The sequence below is a fragment of the Raphanus sativus genome, chromosome 5 (genome assembly GCF_000801105.2).
Source record: "Raphanus sativus cultivar WK10039 chromosome 5, ASM80110v3, whole genome shotgun sequence".
Taxonomy (NCBI): domain Eukaryota; kingdom Viridiplantae; phylum Streptophyta; class Magnoliopsida; order Brassicales; family Brassicaceae; genus Raphanus; species Raphanus sativus.
In genome coordinates, this window is record NC_079515.1 from 23,027,719 (window position 1) to 23,049,175 (window position 21,457).

General features: G+C 38.6%; 2 protein-coding genes, 2 long non-coding RNA genes and 1 pseudogene across 7 annotated transcripts; 3 read left to right on the plus strand and 2 right to left on the minus strand.

The window, feature by feature from the left end:
• Positions 1-247: 247 nt before the first annotated feature.
• On the minus strand, positions 248-3,694 carry LOC108839010 (uncharacterized). 4 transcript variants are annotated; one of them, XR_008945979.1, is made up of 4 exons: positions 2,822-3,694; positions 2,405-2,493; positions 1,929-2,096; positions 248-606 (listed from the first exon to the last, which is right to left on the minus strand). It is a non-coding gene; the product is annotated as an uncharacterized LOC108839010 (long non-coding RNA). The 4 variants fall into 4 exon arrangements; XR_008945980.1 differs by lacking the exon at positions 248-606 and having other exon boundaries at positions 1,766-2,096; positions 2,822-3,364; positions 3,456-3,694; XR_008945981.1 differs by lacking the exon at positions 248-606 and having other exon boundaries at positions 1,766-2,096; positions 2,822-3,115; positions 3,212-3,694.
• A 1,092-nt stretch (positions 3,695-4,786) lies between these two features.
• LOC108862746 (pentatricopeptide repeat-containing protein At1g10270) lies at positions 4,787-7,631 on the plus strand. Its single transcript, XM_018636981.2, is given in 2 exon segments — positions 4,787-5,184; positions 5,187-7,631. Coding segments are annotated over 2 exon segments (2,583 nt in total). The 5' UTR covers positions 4,787-4,898; the 3' UTR covers positions 7,484-7,631.
• Positions 7,632-7,638: 7 nt separating this feature from the next.
• LOC108858410 (glycosyltransferase BC10-like) lies at positions 7,639-9,685 on the minus strand (annotated as a pseudogene).
• A 597-nt stretch (positions 9,686-10,282) lies between these two features.
• LOC108863415 (dynamin-2A) lies at positions 10,283-17,642 on the plus strand. The gene is made up of 22 exons (XM_018637836.2): positions 10,283-10,736; positions 10,894-10,944; positions 11,038-11,158; positions 11,265-11,357; positions 11,662-11,723; positions 11,885-12,002; positions 12,140-12,476; positions 12,699-12,846; positions 13,130-13,231; positions 13,316-13,435; positions 13,695-13,778; positions 13,863-13,990; positions 14,576-14,660; positions 14,775-14,913; positions 15,091-15,167; positions 15,269-15,325; positions 15,627-15,771; positions 15,860-15,999; positions 16,396-16,509; positions 16,596-16,663; positions 16,749-16,921; positions 17,106-17,642. Exons 1-22 carry the CDS (start codon positions 10,596-10,598, stop codon positions 17,348-17,350), a joined length of 2,748 nt encoding a protein of 915 aa, XP_018493338.2. The 5' UTR covers positions 10,283-10,595; the 3' UTR covers positions 17,351-17,642.
• Positions 17,643-20,135: 2,493 nt separating this feature from the next.
• LOC108860244 (uncharacterized) lies at positions 20,136-21,143 on the plus strand. Its single transcript, XR_001950623.2, has 2 exons — positions 20,136-20,573; positions 20,688-21,143. It is a non-coding gene; the product is annotated as an uncharacterized LOC108860244 (long non-coding RNA).
• The last annotated feature ends 314 nt before the right edge of the window (positions 21,144-21,457 follow it).

The window sequence follows — 21,457 nt, forward strand, 5'->3', positions numbered from 1 at the left end:
GGAGTTGTAAACTTGATAATAGGACTATTTTAGATAAAATAAACAAATTTGAAATAATTTAGAACTGCTGTAAACTTGTTCTCTATGTTGTATATTTAACTAATTCACTTTTTATGTGTTATATAACATAATTCTTATATTTTAAATTGTTCTGTTTAATTTATATAAAATTATTTTATAACAGTTTAAAAGACAAAGATTGATAAAAAAGAACACTTATTATTTTCTTCTGTATAGCACAAAACGGTTTTAGAAAGATAATGGATTCTGAATAAACCAAGGGCTGATGAACAAGATGAGATGTCACCTAAGTCTATTAGAGTCGTAAAACAAGCAGTAGTCTTAACCTGAACCTTAAAAAAAATAGAGAGGAATGAAAATCTGAGTATGCCGGTTCCAAGTTTCATTGGTATGCCCATAATCACACATTGTGTGACTTGCTCTATCTTTCCCGCTAATTGCAGCACTAAATAATGATCTGCAGTTCTCTCTCAAAAGAAGCCTGCATCAGCACACTTTTTTCCATCTTCTGTATCCCAAAACTTCAATAATTTCTCCTCAATTGAAATGTGATATCAATGCACAATCAGCTGCAACATACCCTTCCTATGAATTGATCAACAAATTGAATCTTTACAAGTTAAGAGCTTGTGCTTAAAACAGAGAGAATGATCTTTCACTAAACCACTGTTCAGCAGCAATATTTCATTCTTTATGCAAGGATGATAATCCTGAAACCAGGCCAAACCATGAACTAAGTTGTTCGATTGTTCTAATCTACAAGACCTTTGCTGTCACTTCAAGTGATTTATGGTAGGTTTCATTTTCTGGTTTCTGCAAAGATGCAACAAGTATTCAAAAACAAAATGCTAAAAATAAACAGTATTTTAACCATTGATTTCAAATGGAAAAGCAAATGACTTCATCCACAGCAAGTTTAAAGAAGCGAGAAACTAAGTCAAAGCTGTATTTAGATTCAGTCTCTTCAGGAGCCAAAAACGCAAGAGTGGTAATGGCCTATACGATTACGAACACTAAACACACATGTTATAACCAATCCATTAGATCACATCATATTTTTTCAAATCTTAAAAACTAACTCGTCTGAGACCAAAGTTAGAAACAGGTATTGATTAACTCGTCTAAGACCAAAGTTAGAAACATTTATTGATATAATCTTGAAACGCTGATCCTCTCTCTTAGCGGCACCAAGCTGAGCCGTATCTGCATCTTCTGTCTGTTTAGGATTAGACAGGTTGATCGCCATAGCTAACATGGCTTGATACTTCTCCTCCATCGTCAAATTGAAACCAACACCATCCACAGTCACCGCTAGATCACGTCCGTGTTACCAAAATCTGGGCTCTAGCTAGAGCTACGAATAGGGACGAGATCGATCATTGGTCTAGTCGTCTAACCTGTGATGGACTGATGGTCTCGGAATCCGCCACCGACGCCACTACTTCCTCCGATGTAGAGTTTAGAAAGGATGCTTCATCTTCGGAACTGATCTATCTCTCTCTCTCTAACAGTCTCTAGTTTATCTCTTCAGTTCGTGATAGAGAAATCAACGAAGAAGAAAACGTAAAGCATCAAGGCAATGACATGGAGAAACAAAATGTTTTGATTGGTTTGTATGTTTTTTTCAGTTATTGACATGTCTATTTCTAATGCTTTTAAAAATCTGATGTGTCAACACCAAGAAACACACTTGCTTCATTATTGTGTTGATTCAATGGGTGTAAAACAATGCATAGATTCAGTGGGTGTACCAAATCGTGGATTCATTCACTTCGTCTGTAACAATTTGACTGAGTTTAAATAGAGTTGTTTATGTTCGATTATTTTCACACAATCACAATTAAACTCGACAAAAAATAAATCGGCAATGAAAAAAAATAAGCAAGAAATGAGTTTAGTGGATTTACCCGATGATGCGCTAGGTGCTATCCTCGGTAAGGTAGGAGAATCGTCTTTCAAAGATTTCACCGGATGCTTAATCTCATGCAAAACCTTCCAAAGAATCTCCAAATATCCTGAAGTTTTGCAGAGGCTGGATCTCACACAAGTCTTCTCACCTCCTTGGGAAAGAATTCCTGAAAATTCTCAAATTATTTATGATTGTGCTGAGTCTGGAAATGTTCACGCTATATTCTTATGTGGTTTAATAGAATACTATTTTACTAAACCAAGAGTGACAGGAACGAATAATCTGAAGATGGCTGCAGATGTAGGACACTGCGAAGGCATGTATCTCTATGGTATGGCTTTGATCAACGACAATCAGCTCACTGAAGGATCTTACTATATCAAGAAACTGTGGACAGAGCAAGGGTTCGAAGCTATTTGGAAATGTCTACAAAACTGTAGTCGAGTTGTATTAGAGATGAGCATGAGAGATTACCGTGGTTATGAATTGCTGCTCTCTCAAATTGAAGCCGGAGACGAATCCGTTCTTGCACAGATTAACGAAGTATGCGATGGCTATTTCATCTACAAAGAAATATCATGTTTTATTGATCACATACATTTTGTCTAATACTTAAATTAATATACAGATATTTATTAAAAATTGTTTCAGACGAAGTGGATGAATCTGTATATTAATTTATGATATTAATTCATATCAGTAAACAATGGACTTCCAGAGAGGAGGCAAGAAAGGGTTTAGTCTCAGATGAAGGAGGTGTTCTCGCGGTGGTAGAAGTTCTCGAAAACGGGTCGCTACAAGCTAAGGAACACGCGGTTGGTGTGCTCTTAACATTGTGCCAAAGCGATAGGAGTAAATACAGAGAGCCGATTCTTAGAGAAGGTGTGATACCTGGACTCCTTGAGCTCACGGTTCAAGGGACCTCGAAGTCTCGTACCAAAGCTCAGAGACTCCTCTGTTTACTAAGGGACTCGGAAAGCTCAGAGACTCCTCTGTTTACTAAGGGACTCGGAAAGCCCGAGGTCAGAGGTTCAACCTGATACAATAGAGAACATAGTGTCGAGCTTAATCTCTCATATAGACGGTGATGATCAGTCTGGTAAGGCGAAGAAGATCTTAGCTGAGATGGTGCAAGTTAGCATGGAGAACGTGCTTCCACTCTTGTCCGTCCCTAAGACCTCATTTCTATGACATAATAAACCAAAGACTAATCGATAACATTAACCGAAGACTAATCGATAACATTAAACCAAAATCTAACTAACAAAACCAAATCTTAACCTAAACCTAACCCGCCGCTACCAGAGCCTCCGCCTCCGCCTCCGCCTCCAGCCTCCAGAGCATCCGCGTCAAACCTCGGTTCTCTTACTCCAGTCTCCACAACTCCTGTCGCACACCTCCTCTGGTTCTTCTTCACTCGTTCAATTATTCTACCTTCACCAGGATTAAAATCAACAGAAAAGAGGTGATGAGAAAGTAGTTCTTTGTAGATCTAAAAACAGAGAGGATTCATTAGAATCATTACCATTGACATGGAGATGGAGAGAGAGAGAGAAGATGGAGGCAGGAAGAACACGCTATTGTTGTTTAATGAATTGGTTCTCTTTGCTTATGTGTCGATAACAAAATCTACATGTATTAATAAAATGATTTGGTTGGATACTCAAGTTTTTTTCAGTTATTGACATGTCTATCTCTCATGTCTCTAAAAATCTGATGTGTCAACACCAGGAGAGAGTCTAGCTTCATTACTGTGTGGATTATATTTTCTTTATTGAGAGTAGGAAAATAGGAAAATTAGTGTTAAATATTGTATAAATTTAATTTAGTATATAAGATTTGTATAAAACAAAAGTTACTATTTTTAAAAACTCTTTACGAAATTTTCTTTATTATGAAAGTAAAAAAATAGAAAAATCAATGTTAAATATTTCACAAATTTATTTTGGTATATAGGTTTTGTAAAAAATGGATAATTACTAATTACAAAAACTCTTTTTAATTAATTTGGTTTCATATTTTAACACATGTTGCAATCTTAAAGTTATAATTACCATGTGTCGCGATCGTGTTAATTAGTAACTTTGAAGAACCAAGCTTATTATTTAGTATATAAGATTTGTATAAAACAAAAGTTACTATTTTTAAAAACTCTTTACGAAATTTTCTTTATTATGAAAGTAAAAAAATAGAAAAATCAATGTTAAATATTTCACAAATTTATTTTGGTATATAGGTTTTGTAAGAAATGGATAATTACTAATTACAAAAACTCTTTTTAATTAATTTGGTTTCATATTTTAACACATGTTGCAATCTTAAAGTTATAATTGCCATGTGTCGCGATCGTGTTAATTAGTAACTTTGAAGAACCAAGCTTTATATAATAAGATAGTATAGTAATATTTGTATAGTTTTGTATTTATAACTTTTTCCTGAAAACAAACTAAACTTAAATATAATATATATCTTAGAGAAAATATATTAGACGTCAATATCACTGAGCAATTATATAATAACTATTTTCAATCATTTAACTTCATAATATACAAAAAAAATCAAAACACAAGTTTATAGCAAATTCTACTGTGATAATAAAAAAAAACAATCCGCTTTTGCAAAAGAATAAAAAAATACCCGGTCTAAAAAATCAAAACACAAGTTTTATAGTAAAGTTTACGTGACAATAAAAAAAACACAATTCACATTTGTAAAAGAATAAAAACCCGCCGGGTCATGATCTAGTCTTTCACTCATACCAAAACGCCTTCTCTACTCCTCTTTTGAATACTATTACATGTGTTACCAAACACCCCCACTTAATAAAACGATGGCGTTTTCCAACTTGAATGATCACTGTTCATTTCAATCGCTCGCTCACAAAGGGTTTTAAGCCACACCACTGTATTGTCTCTCTCGCCTCGCCTTCGTCTACCTCTAAAGCCCTAAACCTCTTCTCCCATCCGCCATGTCTCTCCGTCACCTCCTTCGCCGCTCCTCCCTCTCGCAACGCCTCTCTTCCACCCGATTCCCTCTCCCGATCTCACACATCCAGCAACGCCTCTACAACATCTCAATCTCCCCGCAAAATGAAGATCCAGAGACGAACAATCAACCTCCTCCGATTCCGTATCCACAGTTCCCTCTCCGAACCACGGCCTTCTCATCCGCCGAGGAAGCCGCCACCGAGCGCCGCCGCCGCAAACGCCGTCTCCGAATCGAGCCCCCTCTCCACGCCCTCCGCCGCGACCCCTCCTCCCTCCCCCGAAACGCGACCCCAACGCTCCCCGCCTCCCGGACTCGACCTCCTCCCTCGTCGGCGCGCGTCTCAACCTCCACAACAGAGTCCAATCCCTAATCAGAGCCTCCGACCTCGACGCCGCGTCAAAACTCGCTCGCCAGTCCGTCTACTCCAGCACACGCCCCACCGTCTTCACCTGCAACGCCATCATCGCCGCCATGTACAGATCCAAGCGCTACGCCGATTCGATCTCCCTCTTCGAGTACTTCTTCAAGCAGTCCAACATCGTCCCCAACGTAGTCTCCTACAACCAGATCATCAACGCCCACTGCGACGAGGGACACGTGGAGGAGGCTCTGGAGGTGTACCGTTACATACTGGCCAACGCTCCTTTCGCTCCTTCGTCGGTTACGTATAGGCATCTCACGAAAGGTTTGGTTGGAGCCGGGAGGATCGGAGAGGCGGTTAGTTTGGTGAGGGAGATGTTGAGCAAAGGACAAGCTGCTGATTCGGTTGTGTACAGTAATATGATAAGAGGTTACTTGGACCTTGGGGATTTAGATAAGGCTAATGAGTTCTTTGATGAGTTGAAGAGTAGGTGTACTGTTTACGATGGGATTGTGCATGCGCCGTTTATGGAGTATTGGTTTGAGAAAGGGAATGATAAGGAAGCTATGGAGTCTTACAGGTCTTTGTTGGATAAGAAGTTTAGAATGCATCCGCATACCGGGAATATGCTTATTGAGGTTTTTCTCAAGTATGGTAAGAAGGATGAAGCTTGGGGGTTGTTTAATGAGATGTTGGATAATCACACTCCTCCTAATATTCTCTCTGTGAACTCGGAGACGATTAGTTTAATGGTTAATGAGTGTTTCAAGATGGGGGAGTTTAGTGAAGCTATTGAGACGTTTAAGAAAGTTGGGAGGAATCCGACCTCGAGGCCGTTTGTGATGGATTATGGAGGTTACAGTAACATAGTGACGAGGTTCTGTGAGCATGGGATGTTACCGGAGGCTGAAAGGTTCTTTGCGGAGAGTGTGAGTAAGGCTTTGCCTCCTGACGCTCCAAGCCACAGGGCTATGATTGATGCGTATCTCAAGGCGGAGAGGATTGATGATGCTGTCAAGATGTTGAACAGGATGGTGGATGTGAATCTTAGGGTGGTTGCTGTGTTTGGTACGAGGGTGTTTGGTGAGCTGATTAGGAATGGTAAGCTCGCGGAGTCTGCAGAGGTTTTGACTAAGATGGGAGAGAGGGAACCTAAACCAGATCCTTCGGTTTACGACGTGGTGGTTAGAGGTCTTTGTGATGGTGATGCACTTGACCAAGCCAAGGATATAATTGGTCAGATGGTTGGACATGGTGTTGGGGTTACTCCTGTGCTGAGGGAATTTATCATAGAGACTTTTGAGAAAGCAGGACGGCGTGAGGAGATTGAGAAAACCTTGAATACGGTTAACCGTCCGGTTAGAAATTCTGGGCAATCTGGTTACACTGCACCTAGGGTGCCGGCAGTGGTAGGAGTCACATCTGCAGCTCCTCAGCAACCTAGAGACAGGGCCCCATGGACGAGCAACGGGACAGGGGTTCCAAATTCAAGTGGGACCAATGGAGCTGCAGGTCAAGGTCAAACAGCAGGAGGAAATTACAAGGCTAATAATGGCGAGAATCCTTCTTGGTCCAACACTTCGGTTAACCAGCAGCAGCAACCATGGTCTAATCAGAGGGCAGTGCAACAGCCACCATCATGGTCGAGTCAAGCACCAGGATATCAACAGCAGCAATCTTGGTCTCAGCAACCGGGGTGGTCAAGCCCTTCAAATCATCAGCAAACATGGGCTAATCAGACGCCTGGCAAGCAGCAACATTGGGATTATCAGAACACTGATCATCAACAATCATGGACTAACCAGGCAACTGGCCAGCAGCAACAGTGGGCTAATCAGAACACTGGTCATCATCAGCAACCGTGGGCTAATCAGACGCCTGGCCAGCAGAAACCGTGGACTAATCAGAACACTGTTCATCAGCAACAGTGGGCTAATCAGACGCCTGGACAGCAGCAACAGTGGACTAATCAGACACCTGGCCAGCATTCAGCGTGGACAGGGCAGCAGCAACAACCGTGGTCTAATCAGACAGCTACCCCTCAGCAGTCCCAGTGGTCAAATCCCTCGGCAGGACAGGTGGCTAATCAAGCACCATGGTCAAACTCTGGAAATAGTCATCTTCCTCAACAACAGGAGACAGTGTCCTCCCACGGGTGGCAAGATGGAGAAGAGAAAAAGGTAGCTGAATCGAGCAACAACTAGTTCGACAACTTGGCTATTTCATTTTGGCCATGTTCCTTGTGACTTACTAGTTATAGTAATTTACCTTATATGCTTTGTGGGTCGCAATTTTTGCAAACTCTGGTATTTATTAAAGTTCAAAAGAATAATCTAATAAGTTTTCCTGATCCTTGACCTCGATCAAACTTGTATAATTTCATTTTTCTAAAAAGGATAGATGTTCAAAACTTGTATAACTGTAGATTAGCTAGCTCTGCAGGTCGGCAGAAGCAAAACTCTTACATACAAAATGCTCGACCTTTACATTTTATCTCTAGAAACAAAGGAAACTGCTAAAAGAAGTCCAATGTGTATACATCTCGTAGAAGAATCTCATCTCATCTAATCAGATGTTTTGTCAAAACCCCATGACCGTGGAGCTCACATTCATAAGAGGAGCTAATGCACTAGGAGCAAACTTCCTAGCAAAAAGGAAGCATAAAGAAGTTGGCTCTTCATTGTAAAGACAATCCGTCTCATTCTTCCCTATTGACTCTAGAAACCCATCAGTGATAATATCTGCAGCATATGTAGCTGGATGCAGACCGCCAACGGACCAATCAACCCACGTCACACTTCTGTTCGCGTTCACGGAACCGTGAAACATGTTCAAGAACGTTGGGATGTAATGCTCGTCAGGGTAACAAGCTGGTCTGCAGTATTGTTTGAACAATGAGTAGTATTTTGAGTCAGAGATGATGTAGATGGAGTTTACGGTTTACTTCCAACCACTGAGAGCCTTTACGCCACTGATGTAGTTTGATATCTGGGAGCATCTTGCGGCACGACCACGACCGTAACGTGTTGGCTCGTCGTAAGAGTCCACGAAACTGTAAGCAGAGTTGATTAGGTACGAGTAGACGGTTGTGAAGTTGTGGACGGGGACACAGCTTTTCTGAGAGAAGAACAGAACGCTCGTTTGAGAAGTCGAGTAATGCGTTGGCTAGTAGACGCTTCTCTGCATCGGTCAGTAGGTTGGGGATCCCCATGCAACTTTCTGTGTAGTCAAAGCATAGAAGACACATCAGAACCAAACATAGAATGACACAGACCATCCATGATCCCTCAAAAGATTGAAGAACCAAACAGTCTCACTGTCGTGAAAAAAAAAAAAGAAAGCCTTTGAGCAGTTACCAGTATAATTGCAACATATACAGAAAGTGAAAGAGATTAAAAAGAGTTTTTAAATCTACAAGAGAAGTTCAATATAGTGCTTTTTGTTTCCTGGTTCACAACTAAACAGTTTGCACTTTTACCCCTATGGATTAATCTGTTCCCATGAATATACTAAAACCAGCTATGTTCCACATTATACTCTAAAAGAATGTGTAACCACTAACCACTATAAGACACATATAGCCAACACAAAATAATGCGCAAGAGTAACCAATCTTCATCTATACACAACCTCAAAAAGTAGATGCAGTAACCAATCTTCTATTGGTTAAGCTTGAGATAACTTAGAGAATAAGTTGTCTATATCCTAACCCAGATATGGTTTAGGAATATATTTGGAGTTATCTAAAACATAAGATAGGAGTTATCTATAGCCTAAAATGTCGTTGTCAGTTTAACTATATAAGGGTTTGCAAGTGTGTTTGCTAAACCTAAGAGTTTGAAGAGGTTGTCTTGTGTTCTTGAGTTTTGAGTCATTTTCTCAAGGTTAATAAAGAGAGTTATTCTTTATACAATTCAATCCTTTTAGACTTTATCTTCATCTATACGCTCCAGCAATCTCGGAACTTGGGTTTCTCCGCCTTGCCGTCTCCTTTGCAGTCACTGTGGATGATCGTGCAGTTGGAGTAATCAGAGGACATCAAAGGAATCGTTTCTGATGTAGAGAATTGAAGTAGCGATCGATGTGGGAGCTAGCGGCGAGGCCGATGATGATTCCGGCCATTAATATGAGCAGAAACGACAGCGTTTGAGCTAGTTTTAGTAAACCATTGTGTTTTCCGGGTCCTTCCTCTTTCTCACCCACTCTTCCTCTCGCAATTGTTTTTCAGAGAAAACTCAAACACTACAGTGACGATCTGATCGTCTCAAATGAAAATCCATTTCCTTCCTCCAAAGCCTCGTTTTTTTGTGTGTAATAATAAATCTACAGGGAAGAGACCAGAGTTAGATTTTCGTGAAAGTTGGTCGGAAAAATAAGAAGAGAGAGAAAATGATCAGAAAATTGAACTAATCTGGTCTGCTTGAAATCCACGTTGGATTCTGATCTTATACTATAAAACGAAAACCGAAAGTTGATTTTATAATCTAGTTAGATTTGGTTCGGGACCTTCGGGTGTTTAAGGACCAGGTCCACGTCCAGAAAACATTAACGAATTCCAAACTCAGCAGACCAGATTATGATTGGGCCACGTGGACTGGCCCATGTTTGATTGTGACGTGGTTTCTCGTCAATTATTTTTGAATAAGCTAATGAGAGAGCTGGGGAATTAAGCTCTTATTATTAAATTGGAAAAGATCATCAGAGTTTTTGACGGGTAATGCAACTTCTAAAACACATAATAGTATCAAACTTGTCATCCAATTCAAAGAGTCTTTGTAATTTAGCTCTTATTATGACATAATAATAATCGTTCATATTAGTCTTTGGTGATTAGTTACCTTCAAACTAATTAATTAGTTCATCAGGATCTAACATGTTTACTATAATATGAGTGGATCTAACAAATAAAGAAAGAGGTAACTACTTCTGTGAATTGATAGAATTTTATATTTGCATCTCTCCCAAAAGAAAACATTTATACTTTTTCAGACATTATTTAACATTTTAGTGGGAATTTTCTAAAAAAAGGAAGGGTAGGACCAAAAAAAAGAAAGAAAGAAGCAACTTGAGTCGGATGAGAAAGAAAAGATAACACAAATCTAATTTGAATTTTGAATCTTTGTCCCCGTGTCTTTTTTGTGATTCTTACGTCCTCCTTCACCACGTCTTTCTTCATCTCTGCCTTCCTCTAACGGAGACGGACGAATCATCATCTTAGCTTAATACCGGGGGAAAAAAACCGCGCCGGTTTCGGTTTCTGTTCAGATCTAATCTAGTGACTCCCTTCTTCAAGATCTCGGGCTTTTGCAAGTTGTGATGGATGCGATCGATGAGTTATCTCAGCTCTCAGATTCGATGAAACAAGCGGCGTCTCTGCTCGCCGACGAAGATCCCGACGAGTCCTCTTCTTCTAAACGCCCCGCCACGTTCCTTAACGTCGTTGCCCTAGGAAATGTGGTGCGTTTCCCTTTGCTCCATTCGATTTCTGCTGTTTTTAATATTTGATTGGATCTCGATTAGGACACGCATTTGTAGTTTAGAGTTTGTTATGGTTCTGTGTTCAGACCTAAGCCATCTTTCTCTCTCTCTCTTTCTTTGCTTTACTTTGAACCAGGGAGCTGGAAAGTCTGCTGTTTTAAACAGTCTTATTGGACATCCTGTTCTGGTAAGCACTACTACATTGAGTGAGTCTGTGTGTGAGTTTCTTATACCTTCCCTCAAAAACAAGACTGAAGGTTTGTTGTGTGTTGCTGGACAGCCCACGGGGGAGAATGGTGCTACACGTGCTCCTATAATCATTGACTTGACCAGGGAGGCTTCTTTGAGTAGCAAGGCAATTCTCTTGCAGATTGACAATAAATCCCAACAAGTTTCAGCTAGTAAGTCTCCCTCCCTCTGTTATGCAACGCTATTTCAGGCTCTTTCTGCATGTATTATTAATATACGGCATTTGATCAAGCTTTCTCATAATGTTGTTTACCATAGGTGCTCTCAGACATTCTCTTCAAGATAGGCTTAGCAAAGGTGCCTCTGGGAAGAATCCTGATGAAATTTATCTAAAACTTCGTACCAGCACAGGTGAGTCCCTTTTTTTTAATTGTAGCATCATTACTGGCTTACCTAAGTTGGGTGAGTGAATGAATATATATATGTCAGTGAACTAGTTAGCTGTAATAAGTTGCTACCTCCCCATCCCATATAGTCTAGTTCACTGTTTAGGAGCCTCAAGCTTGTCAGTGATTGGTATCAAAATACTACATTTAGCTTTCAAATAAATAGTACTCTTTTGAACGTGAGTAAATGATATATATGACCTGCATTGACTTTGTGTTAGATTTTCTTTGTTCATCATAACTTATTACGTTTATCCTTAATATTTCAGCTCCACCACTGAAATTAGTTGACATGCCTGGACTGGACCAGCGAATTGTGGATGATTCAATGGTGAGCCTTGGACTTACTTGGTACCTTTTTTAGTGACAACCATGAAGCATAAGATTTCAACAATATTATTCGGATTTCCTGCTGAAAAGCTATCATAGATTCATTCATGTTTGCCATTAACTCCTTATTGAATCTCTTTGTTTGTTGGATCTCTGTGCAAGATTTCTCAATATACTCAGCACAATGATGCCATACTGCTGGTTATAGTTCCTGCTAGCCAGGCATCTGAAATTTCATCATCCCGAGCCCTGAAGATTGCAAAGGAGTATGATCCAGATAGTGAGTACATCAGTCTTTTCGATCTGGCTTTCTTATATTCATATTTATACTTACTAATAACTGTTGCTTTGCTAGCCAATAATCACTTACTTTACTTAAAATACTCATTAGCCACTATCACTCCTCCTTTCTTATAGGCACTAGGACAGTAGGCATTATTGGCAAGATTGACCAGGCTGCAGAAAACCCGAAGTCCCTTGCAGCTGTTCAGGCTCTTCTTTCAAATCAAGGACCGACAAAAACAACCGACATTCCATGGGTTGCTCTTATTGGCCAATCCGTTGCAATTGCGACAGCACAGTCTGGAAGTGCTGAGAACTCCTTAGAAACTGCATGGCGTGCTGAGAGTGAAAGTCTTAAGTCCATTCTGACTGGGGCTCCTCAGAGCAAGCTTGGCAGAATTGCTTTGGTGGACACTCTTGCTAGCCAAATTCGTAGCAGAATGAAGCTCAGGCTTCCAAATATCTTGTCTGGGTATATATCTTTACTTTCTTCGTTAATGTCATAATGTGAAAGTTAGACCAATCGTTTTACCTATTAATCGGTGAGGATAGTAATGGAGTTGCTTACCTATAGGCGTCAGACAGGCAAAATTGTTATTTCCCAAGCTACTTTCTTGTCTCTTTTATTAAGTTATTCATTGTTCGAATTCTTTGTAGATGGTCAGGTTTTTCATTATTCTATTTCTTTGTACAGGCTCCAGGGTAAGTCTCAAACAGTGCAGAATGAACTAGCGAGGCTTGGTGAACAGCTAGTTGACAGCGCTGAAGGTACAAGGGCTATAGCTTTGGAGCTTTGCCGTGAGTTCGAGGAAAAATTTCTTCTCCACTTGGTTGGTGGTGAAGTAAGTACTTTCCTACATATGTACACTGAACTTAAGCTGAAAAAGAGGAACTGTCTAAATATTAGCAATCAGCCAATTGAAAATTGATGCTAGTGTAGTCGAAAGTATCTTGCTAACATACGTTTAGTAAGATCACATTATACAGTACTGTGGGGAATCTCATCAATGAGATTTATGGTAGTTGAGTTGGATTACATGATTTGCAATTGTCTGTTTTAGTTCGTGCTGAAATCCATCTGGAGCTTGGTGAACGTTTTTGTCTAACCATCTTTTTTTGGCTCAGGGAAGTGGTTGGAAAGTTGTTGCAAGTTTTGAAGGAAATTTCCCCAACCGAATCAAGCAGCTTCCATTGGACAGACATTTTGACTTGAACAATGTTAAACGGGTGGGTGTCTGCTTTTTTTCCTATCAATTTCCCCACGGGACAAGTTTTAAGTTGACTTGGCGGTGAAATCTTTGAATTTATTAGGTTGTTTTGGAGGCAGATGGTTATCAACCTTATCTTATATCGCCAGAGAAAGGGTTGAGATCGTTGATAAAGATTGTTCTTGAGATGGCTAAAGATCCGGCGCGTCTTTGTGTTGATGAGGTGTGCCTATCTAATATTTTTGCTTTTAGCCTGATGCAGTAGTATTGAATTTCAGCAGTTCACTGCACTCGTCTCACTTTGACATTTTAATTCTTCTGACTGTTGCTGAGAGTTTTGTTAAGTTTTCTCTGGTTTTAGTGCTCTTATCTGGTTTCTTAAAGTCTTGATATATATTTCCTATAAAAATCATGCATCCAGATCTCTGTTTTGTCTTAAATTAATTCTCTGTTGAGCTAACATTGTCTTAACTTTTGAGTAGGTTCACCGTGTTCTTGTTGACATAGTTTCAGCCTCCGCAAATGCTACACCTGGACTCGGGAGATATCCTCCTTTCAAAAGAGAGGTACTAATTTTCGGTGATTCTTTATTCAGTAACATTTTATCTATTTCGATGATAGCTGTTCGTTTCTAACTAATGATCAACCAGGTTGTAGCTATAGCAAGTGCAGCACTTGATGGTTTCAAGAACGAAGCCAAGAAAATGGTGGTTGCGCTAGTTGATATGGAACGCGCTTTTGTACCACCTCAACATTTTATCCGCCTTGTGCAAAGGAGGTATAGTGTCTTACTTTCTTTACAATTTTATTTTGTATTCTTAATGGTTGTGTACTCAACTTACTGATCCCTCATTAAATTTTTTTCTTTTAATATTATGAATCGATTGTTGTTGAATCCCATAATTCTGTTTAAAAAAAAATTTCGCCTGTTTGTATCTAAGATTTTCATGCTTTCATTACTATAAAATTTTGTACCTCTCTGTAGAAGTATTTGCGTGGTACAACTTTGACGCTTATAGATTTAATCAACTTCTTATTCTTCTTGACAAGCCATCTTTTGTGATTTATCTTTTTATTTTTTTCCTCTGAGCTAATACCTATAAGCCTTTAACGGCAAAGCTTTCTGATGGTAGATTATATATAGTTGTTAGCCAGAGCCTGGTTGGCTGGGTGTTTCAGGTCACTTCAGTAAACGTCTTTCTTGGCTGCACTTTTGTATCGTGAAGTCTTTATACTTTTGAAGCTGCACATTTGTTGAGCAAGTCCAGATTTTTAAAAAAAAATTATATGCTCATTGTTTTCATGGTTCATGACTGAAAATCATTTCTCTCTTTCTGACATCGCTCTGCTTTGATTTCATCAGGATGGAAAGACAACGTCGCGAGGAAGAGCTGAAAGGACGGTCTTCTAAGAAGGGACAAGATGCAGAGCAGTCCCTTTTAAGCAGGGTGTGTCTTCATTCCAAATCAATTTAGATCCACGTAGTGGAAAATGCTTCTTATGGTTTTACAACTTACATGAAAGTACATGATTAGAAATTCTCGTACCTGCATGTATATCAGGCTTCTAGTCCTCAGCCAGATGGGCCATTAGCTGGTGGCAGCATGAAGTCAATGAAAGACAAACCTAGTCCACAAGATAAAGAGACGCCAGAGGTCTCTGGTCTGAAAACTGCTGGACCTGAGGGAGAGATAACAGCAGGTTGGTATCCTAATCTAAGTTTACCAGTCTAAAAAATTCATTCTTCCCCTATCCGTTTTCCTTCCGTTGCATGATTTAATTGCTGCAAAGCTTCTCTAGTCCAAGTGCACGATTTCTTTGTGTCTTTTTCGTCTTTCTCACTTAAGCGTTGATAAAAAAAACAATTACTCCATGTAGGGTACTTAATGAAGAAAAGTGGAAAAACAAATGGATGGGGAAGACGATGGTTTGTTCTGAATGAGAAAACTGGAAAGGTTAGTTTTTAGAGTTTATATCCTTCTGGCGTTAATCCAAATATCTGCAAAAGAGGAAGCACTGTAATAACTCACTGCATTAACCATTACCTTTGTTCTAGCTGGGCTATACCAAAAAGCAAGAAGAAAGAAACTTCCGCGGCACGGTAACTTTGGAGGTATCATTCTCTTCTAATGCTTTCTTTACTTCTGTCAATGATGAACTAGTTAGAGAAGATTACGTGAAGAAAGAATAAACTAGAGAAGACGAATAGTATGGTTTCATATGCACCTTGTTACTTTCCCCCACACTGGTTCTTTCATGGAGAATGACAATTACTTCTATATTGTGAGGCTCATGCTTCAAATTTTTATACCACTGTTATTATCGATGAGGAAGTGTGGATGCTCTATAAATAACATTTTTCTTTCCATGTCATCCTAATATTACTTTCTCATAAACTTTGTAAATCCTATCAGGAATGCACTATTGAAGAACTTCCCGAGGAAGAAGTAGAAAAGTCAAAGAGTTCGAAGGACAAGAAGGCAAACGGACCTGATTCAAAAGGACCAGGTCTTGTGTTTAAGTTAACCTGTAAGGTTCCCTATAAGACTGTACTTAAAGGTAAGTGCACCAATCATTACCCAAATTTAAACGTGTTAATCCTCTGTGCTCTTTTATGCTTCTTTTGCTCAAAACGATTATGTTGCAGCTCACAATGCCCTTGTGCTCAAGGCTGAGAGTGTAGTCGATAAGAACGAGTGGATTAATAAGTTGCAAAAGGTCATTCAGGCTCGAGGAGGCCAAGTGGTGAATGTTTCTATGAGACACAGTCTTTCAGAAGGTTCACTTGTGAGTTTTCTCGGCCAACTTTTATGCTTAGTCTCTTGTCTTTCGTATTTTCCTTCCTTCGAGTCTACGCTGGATATGTTCACTGGTCTTATACACCTCCAGATATCACTTTGGCGAACAAGGTTTCTGTGTGGCTTGAAAAAACTGAATGGAAGAACGTTAGAAACTTTACGTTGAACAGTTAAAACAAGAATTGTTGGAAGAGTAAAAAAGAATCAATGATGTCTTAGTGAACTTGGAAATGGTTGTCGAGTTGTTAATTGTTAAAACCTTTCGCTATATAAGGGTCAGAAATTTTACACTTGAGAGAATAGAAGTTACGTTTGTGGCATATCAAACATTATGCTTGATTCCCTGTTAGTGGTTACTTATGATTTTATCTTGTCGATATTTCAGGATAAGATGGCAAGGAAACCCGTCGATCCAGAAGAGGAACTCCGGTGGATGTCCCAAGAAGTGCGTGGTTACGTTGAAGCTGTCCTTAACAGTCTCGCAGCCAATGTTCCAAAGGTTAGCTCCAAACTTCCTTGTCCATCTCTTTTGCTTTAAACAAATATTCATCGGTTGTGATACTAAGCAACGTGAATTCAATATAGGCTGTTGTTCTTTGTCAAGTGGAGAAAGCAAAAGAAGACATGCTGAATCAACTATACAGTTCTATCAGGTTCAGTATCGTTTCTCCCTCCCCACCCCCTGTCCAATTTCAGTTGCGGTGTGCTTATCTGCGCTCTCTTGTATTTGATCTGTAGTGCAATAGGCAATGAGAGAATTGAGTCATTGATTCAAGAGGATCAGAACGTTAAAAGACAAAGAGAGCGTCACCAGAAACAATCCTCTCTTCTTTCTAAGCTCACGAGGCAGCTTAGCGTTCATGACAACCGAGCTGCCGCTGCTTCAAGTTGGTCTGACAACGGCGCCCCTGGTAAATTCATCCATCTTTTTCTTTAGAAAAGGTTTGTAGGATTTGTTCGAATATAAATATACTTCCGGTTTCGGACAGTGCAATGCTGGCAACTGTGGACTACGTTTCATGTGGCTACTGTGGGCTACGTTACATGTTTGATGATTCTTACTTAAAATTCGTTGCGGTATCTCTTAACTCGCAGAAAGTAGCCTAAGAACCAGTGCTGGAGGTTCTACAGGGGATGACTGGAGAAATGCCTTCAACAGCGCTGCTAATGGAGGGTCAGGTTCTCTTTCAAGGTATGGATCAGGTGGTCACAGCCGCCGCTTCAGCGATCCTGCTCAGAACGGAGAAGCAGAATCACCAGACTCTGGTAGCAACCGCCGAACCACCCCAAATCGGCTGCCACCAGCACCACCACAGGCTGGTTCATCTTACAGGTATTAGAACCTGAAAGACAAAAATGAACCCGGAGACAGATTCTTTTGCGGGGACTACCTGTTTTGTCTACTTGTAGATAATATTATAACGCATATGTGTTTTGCAGCTAGAGTTTTGAGTCATGAGTCGATTTTTGAATCTTTTGTTTTTATTCTGTTCGCATCTTTTGTTCTTATTATGTTTGCATCTTTTGTTGAGAGGGAAAGTGTGCACTATATTGTAGTTATAGAACGATTTTGTATTGAGACTGAAATACCAACTGTTATCTTCGCCTAAGAAAAAATCATCCCTTCTCACTCTCTCTCCAACTCAATTAAGACAAATAGTTAGAAAAAGAGGCCACGCAATATGTTCATTCATTTACCAATGAGAAACAAATTCATTTACCAACCAGAGACATTGACAAAATCTACAAATCATCTAACAAACCAAATCATTCAATTACCAATAACAAAGAGACAGTTTCATATTCACTTACACAATGAAACATATTCATTCAGTTACCAACACTAGAGAAACAAAGACAAATCTGAAGTGATTTATGAGTTTGGCCTTGTTTCTCAAAATTAATCTTAGTAGTTTCAAATCCTAAAAACATATACCAGTTTCTTTTCTTGATCACTTTTAGAATTGTCTCTTTGAGTATTGCAAAGCCAACAACCACTTTTACAAATAATTAAAAAAATTAGCAAAAATAGTACAAATATAAAAATTGACAAAAACTTGTGGAGGATGAAGACCAGAAGTAATTATTTACATTAGAACATGAAAGACTAAAGTGGACTCGGAGACAAATTCTTTTACTGGGACTGCTTGTTTTGTCTCCTTGTAGATAATATTATCACATATGTGTTTCATGAGTTGATGTCTGTTTGAATCTTTTTGGTTCTTATTCTCTTCTTTTGTTCGCATCTGTTGTTGAAGGGGAAAGTGTGCACTTTACTATAGTTATAGAACGATTTTCTATTGAGATTCGTATAAATCTGAAACACCAACTATTATCTACAAGAGTAATAAGTTGCTGCTTCAACATGAGGAAACTCAATTTCACGCAATCAAACTTGTCAACTCAATACGGCTAAGTAGTTTACAAATCACTCTAGACGTTACTATTCCCTCAGGTTATTAAGTTTCACGGGTCATGAATATATAACACAAAAACAATATTCGTTACACATAAGTAGCAACAAAAACAAACACAGCAGAGACAGTGATAAGGAAACAAAACACAAGAGTATTCAAAGTACCACATAACAAAAGATTTTAACTTTAAAAGAGTTTTAAATCCTAGAATCTACCAGTTTCTATCCTTCACGACCTTTAGCACTGTGTCTATCTATGGGCTAATAATACCAGTTTCTCTCCTTCATGAAATTCAGCAGTATGTCTATGGGTATTGCAAACCCAACACCCACCTCTCCGTCCTCAATTTCGCAGTTAACACCAATAACCTCGCCATCTAGGTTAACAAGCGGACCTCCAGAGTTACCCTACAAATAACAAAAAAAAAATCAGCAAAGTATTGCAAACAGGAACGCTAACATAGAATTTAAAAAACCATATTACCTCATTCAAAGCACAATCAGTTTGGAGATAGGATTGGAAATTGCCTTCTATGCCAATTTCCTTGTTTGTGCGTTTAACACAACTTGGAAAACAAAAGGAACATATATCAGAGAAATGAACAAACCGAGCTTCCAAAATAATGGGAAAAAGATAGTACATGATTATCCCTGCTAAGAAACTGTTTGCAAAACCAAGAGGATTGCCGATGGACATCACCATATCCCCAACAGAAACATCCTTGGAGACTCCAAACTTTGCAGGAGAGAATGAAGCATCCTGGATTTTGATCGGCCGGTTGCGCGGGATTATCTATATAAATAACTAATGTTTTTAAAACTAAAATTTAAGATTTTGTGATATTTGATAAACTTCGGTTCATGTCGAAATTGTATTTTTTCGGTTTGGTTCCGAATTGTTTATGGGTTTTGGTATTCGGTTCATTAAATATAGTAATAATGTAGTTTGGTTATTTATGAATTTGACTTTGGTTTGAGTTTTGTTATTTTGGTTTTGGTTTAGTTCAGATAACAATATTAGCAACCAATACATTTTAGGTTCAATTCAAAGGCATGGGTCTCGATATAGATATGCAATTTTATATCTTTATTCTGATTTAGATAGCTATATTTTTATTACACTTTCTGATTTTTTTTTGTTATTGAATAATTTAATAATTTAAATATGTTTAAAGAAATAGTATATCTCAAGGATTTTTCTTTTATTTAAAATTTAGAAAATAAACTCGCCCAACAAATTGAACCAACGAGATTTACTCAGTTATTTGGGCCATCGCTCAAGGCCCACCGTTCAAATATGAACACTATCATTATTTTACAAACATATTTAATACGAGCCTAATAATTTTATAACTATACAATCTCTAAACTCTTAAATATACAAAACGTAAAGTAGTTTAACATATGATTATACACATAATATAAATCTAACTAGAACAAAAACTAAAACAATTCAAGATATAGTTATATGTAAATATAATATGTTTCCCATTTATGAAGTATTTTTCAAGTTCACAATAGTTTTTTTTTTTGTTTTTACAGCATAGGTCACTCTTTAAGTTTTTATAATACTAAAAGGTCACTTTGTGCTCCTCAGGCAGTTTATAGAGTTAAAATGTCAAACATGTCCTCAGCTAATAATTTAACTGTTTCCAATTTTTTTTCAAGTCTCGTGAGAATAAAATAGTTTTGAAAATTCAGAAAGCATTTTAATTCTTCTAATCACAACCACACAAAGATATGGTTTATCTCAGTTTTTAAAGGTTATCTCTTTACCTTCGGTATTATCAACTCTGATGTTTTAGTTGACGGCCACAATGACTTCAACAAGCAAAAAATCCTTCTCTCATTCATCCTTTCATGCATATTTGAGATTCGACGAACCCACCACAGTTCTGTTCGCAGAATTTTAATCCGAGAGGTACTCAACCAATGTCACTATCACAAGTTTCTTTTTCTTTCTCGTCTCAGTCAACTCCACCTTGTCCTCCCTGAAAATCTCCGGTCGTCTTTTCCCCCTCACTTGCCACTGTTCTCCGACAGTATATGTTTGATTACCACTTTAAACTATATTTAACCCACACGTCCACCACTACTCTTCTTTTATTATCATCTCTGTCTCAGCCGTGTTGTCTCCACCAGTTCGTGTATGTATTAAAACCACTATCCTTATTTTGCTCCATCAATTTTGTCTCTACGGGTCTAACTCAAGTTATTTGCTAATTTTTATTGATTCCCAAGTGATTGAGTTTTTTTTTCAGTTAATGCTCCAGTGAAAGATAAAAATGAAGATTTTGGAGAGAGTTGAATAGAAACCTGTTTGTTAGGACACATGTAAAATAATAACGAAGTAAAAAACATGGGCAGTTCGTAGAAGAACCTCATCAGTGTACACATGGATAGTTCGTTGAAGAATTGAAGAATCGCATCAGTGTACACATGGATATGAGTGTACACATATATGGATATGTCTAGACAGCGTAAATGTGAACATGTTAAGATAGTGTACAACCTGCGTGTAGGTCTGTTGGGATTGGAAAGTCCCGGTGCTGTAGTTAACTCTTTTCTAAGGTTGTGGCTGTTGGGCTTTAGCTGAAGTTCAATATATTTTTAAGTAAACCAAAAAAGTAAAAACTCTCATGAAGTATGTACACCGATTTTTCTACTATCCATATATGTACACTGATTTTTCTGTCTGTATATAAAATTTCACAATATCCACATGGACACCTATGTTCATGTACATACGTGACTAGACAATAAGGAAAGAAGAATGATCCAAATGTACAAGAACTATAGTAAAATTAAAGAATACAGATAACAGGTTCCACCAACTTCATACACAAGTTGCTAATGCTATAATAACTCCAAGAAAATACTCATACATCAAACAAGAATTTAACTTTTTATGTTATTGCTGAATTTCCCAGCATTGCTATTTCAAGTTGCCAATCCACCACGAGCATGAGCTGAGGATCCAACATGTATTTAGTAATCGGAGTAACCTCTAGCTGATGAGCTGAGGCTGTGT

Coding starts and splice junctions, on each gene's coding strand:
- LOC108863415 (XM_018637836.2), top strand. CDS start 10,596: ATGGATGCGATCGATGAGTTATCTCAGCTCTCAGATTCGATGAAACAA. Junction 12,847..13,129: donor TCCACTTGGTTGGTGGTGAA/GTAAGTACTTTC, acceptor TTTTTGGCTCAG/GGAAGTGGTTGGAAAGTTGT. Junction 16,922..17,105: donor GTCTGACAACGGCGCCCCTG/GTAAATTCATCC, acceptor CTTAACTCGCAG/AAAGTAGCCTAAGAACCAGT.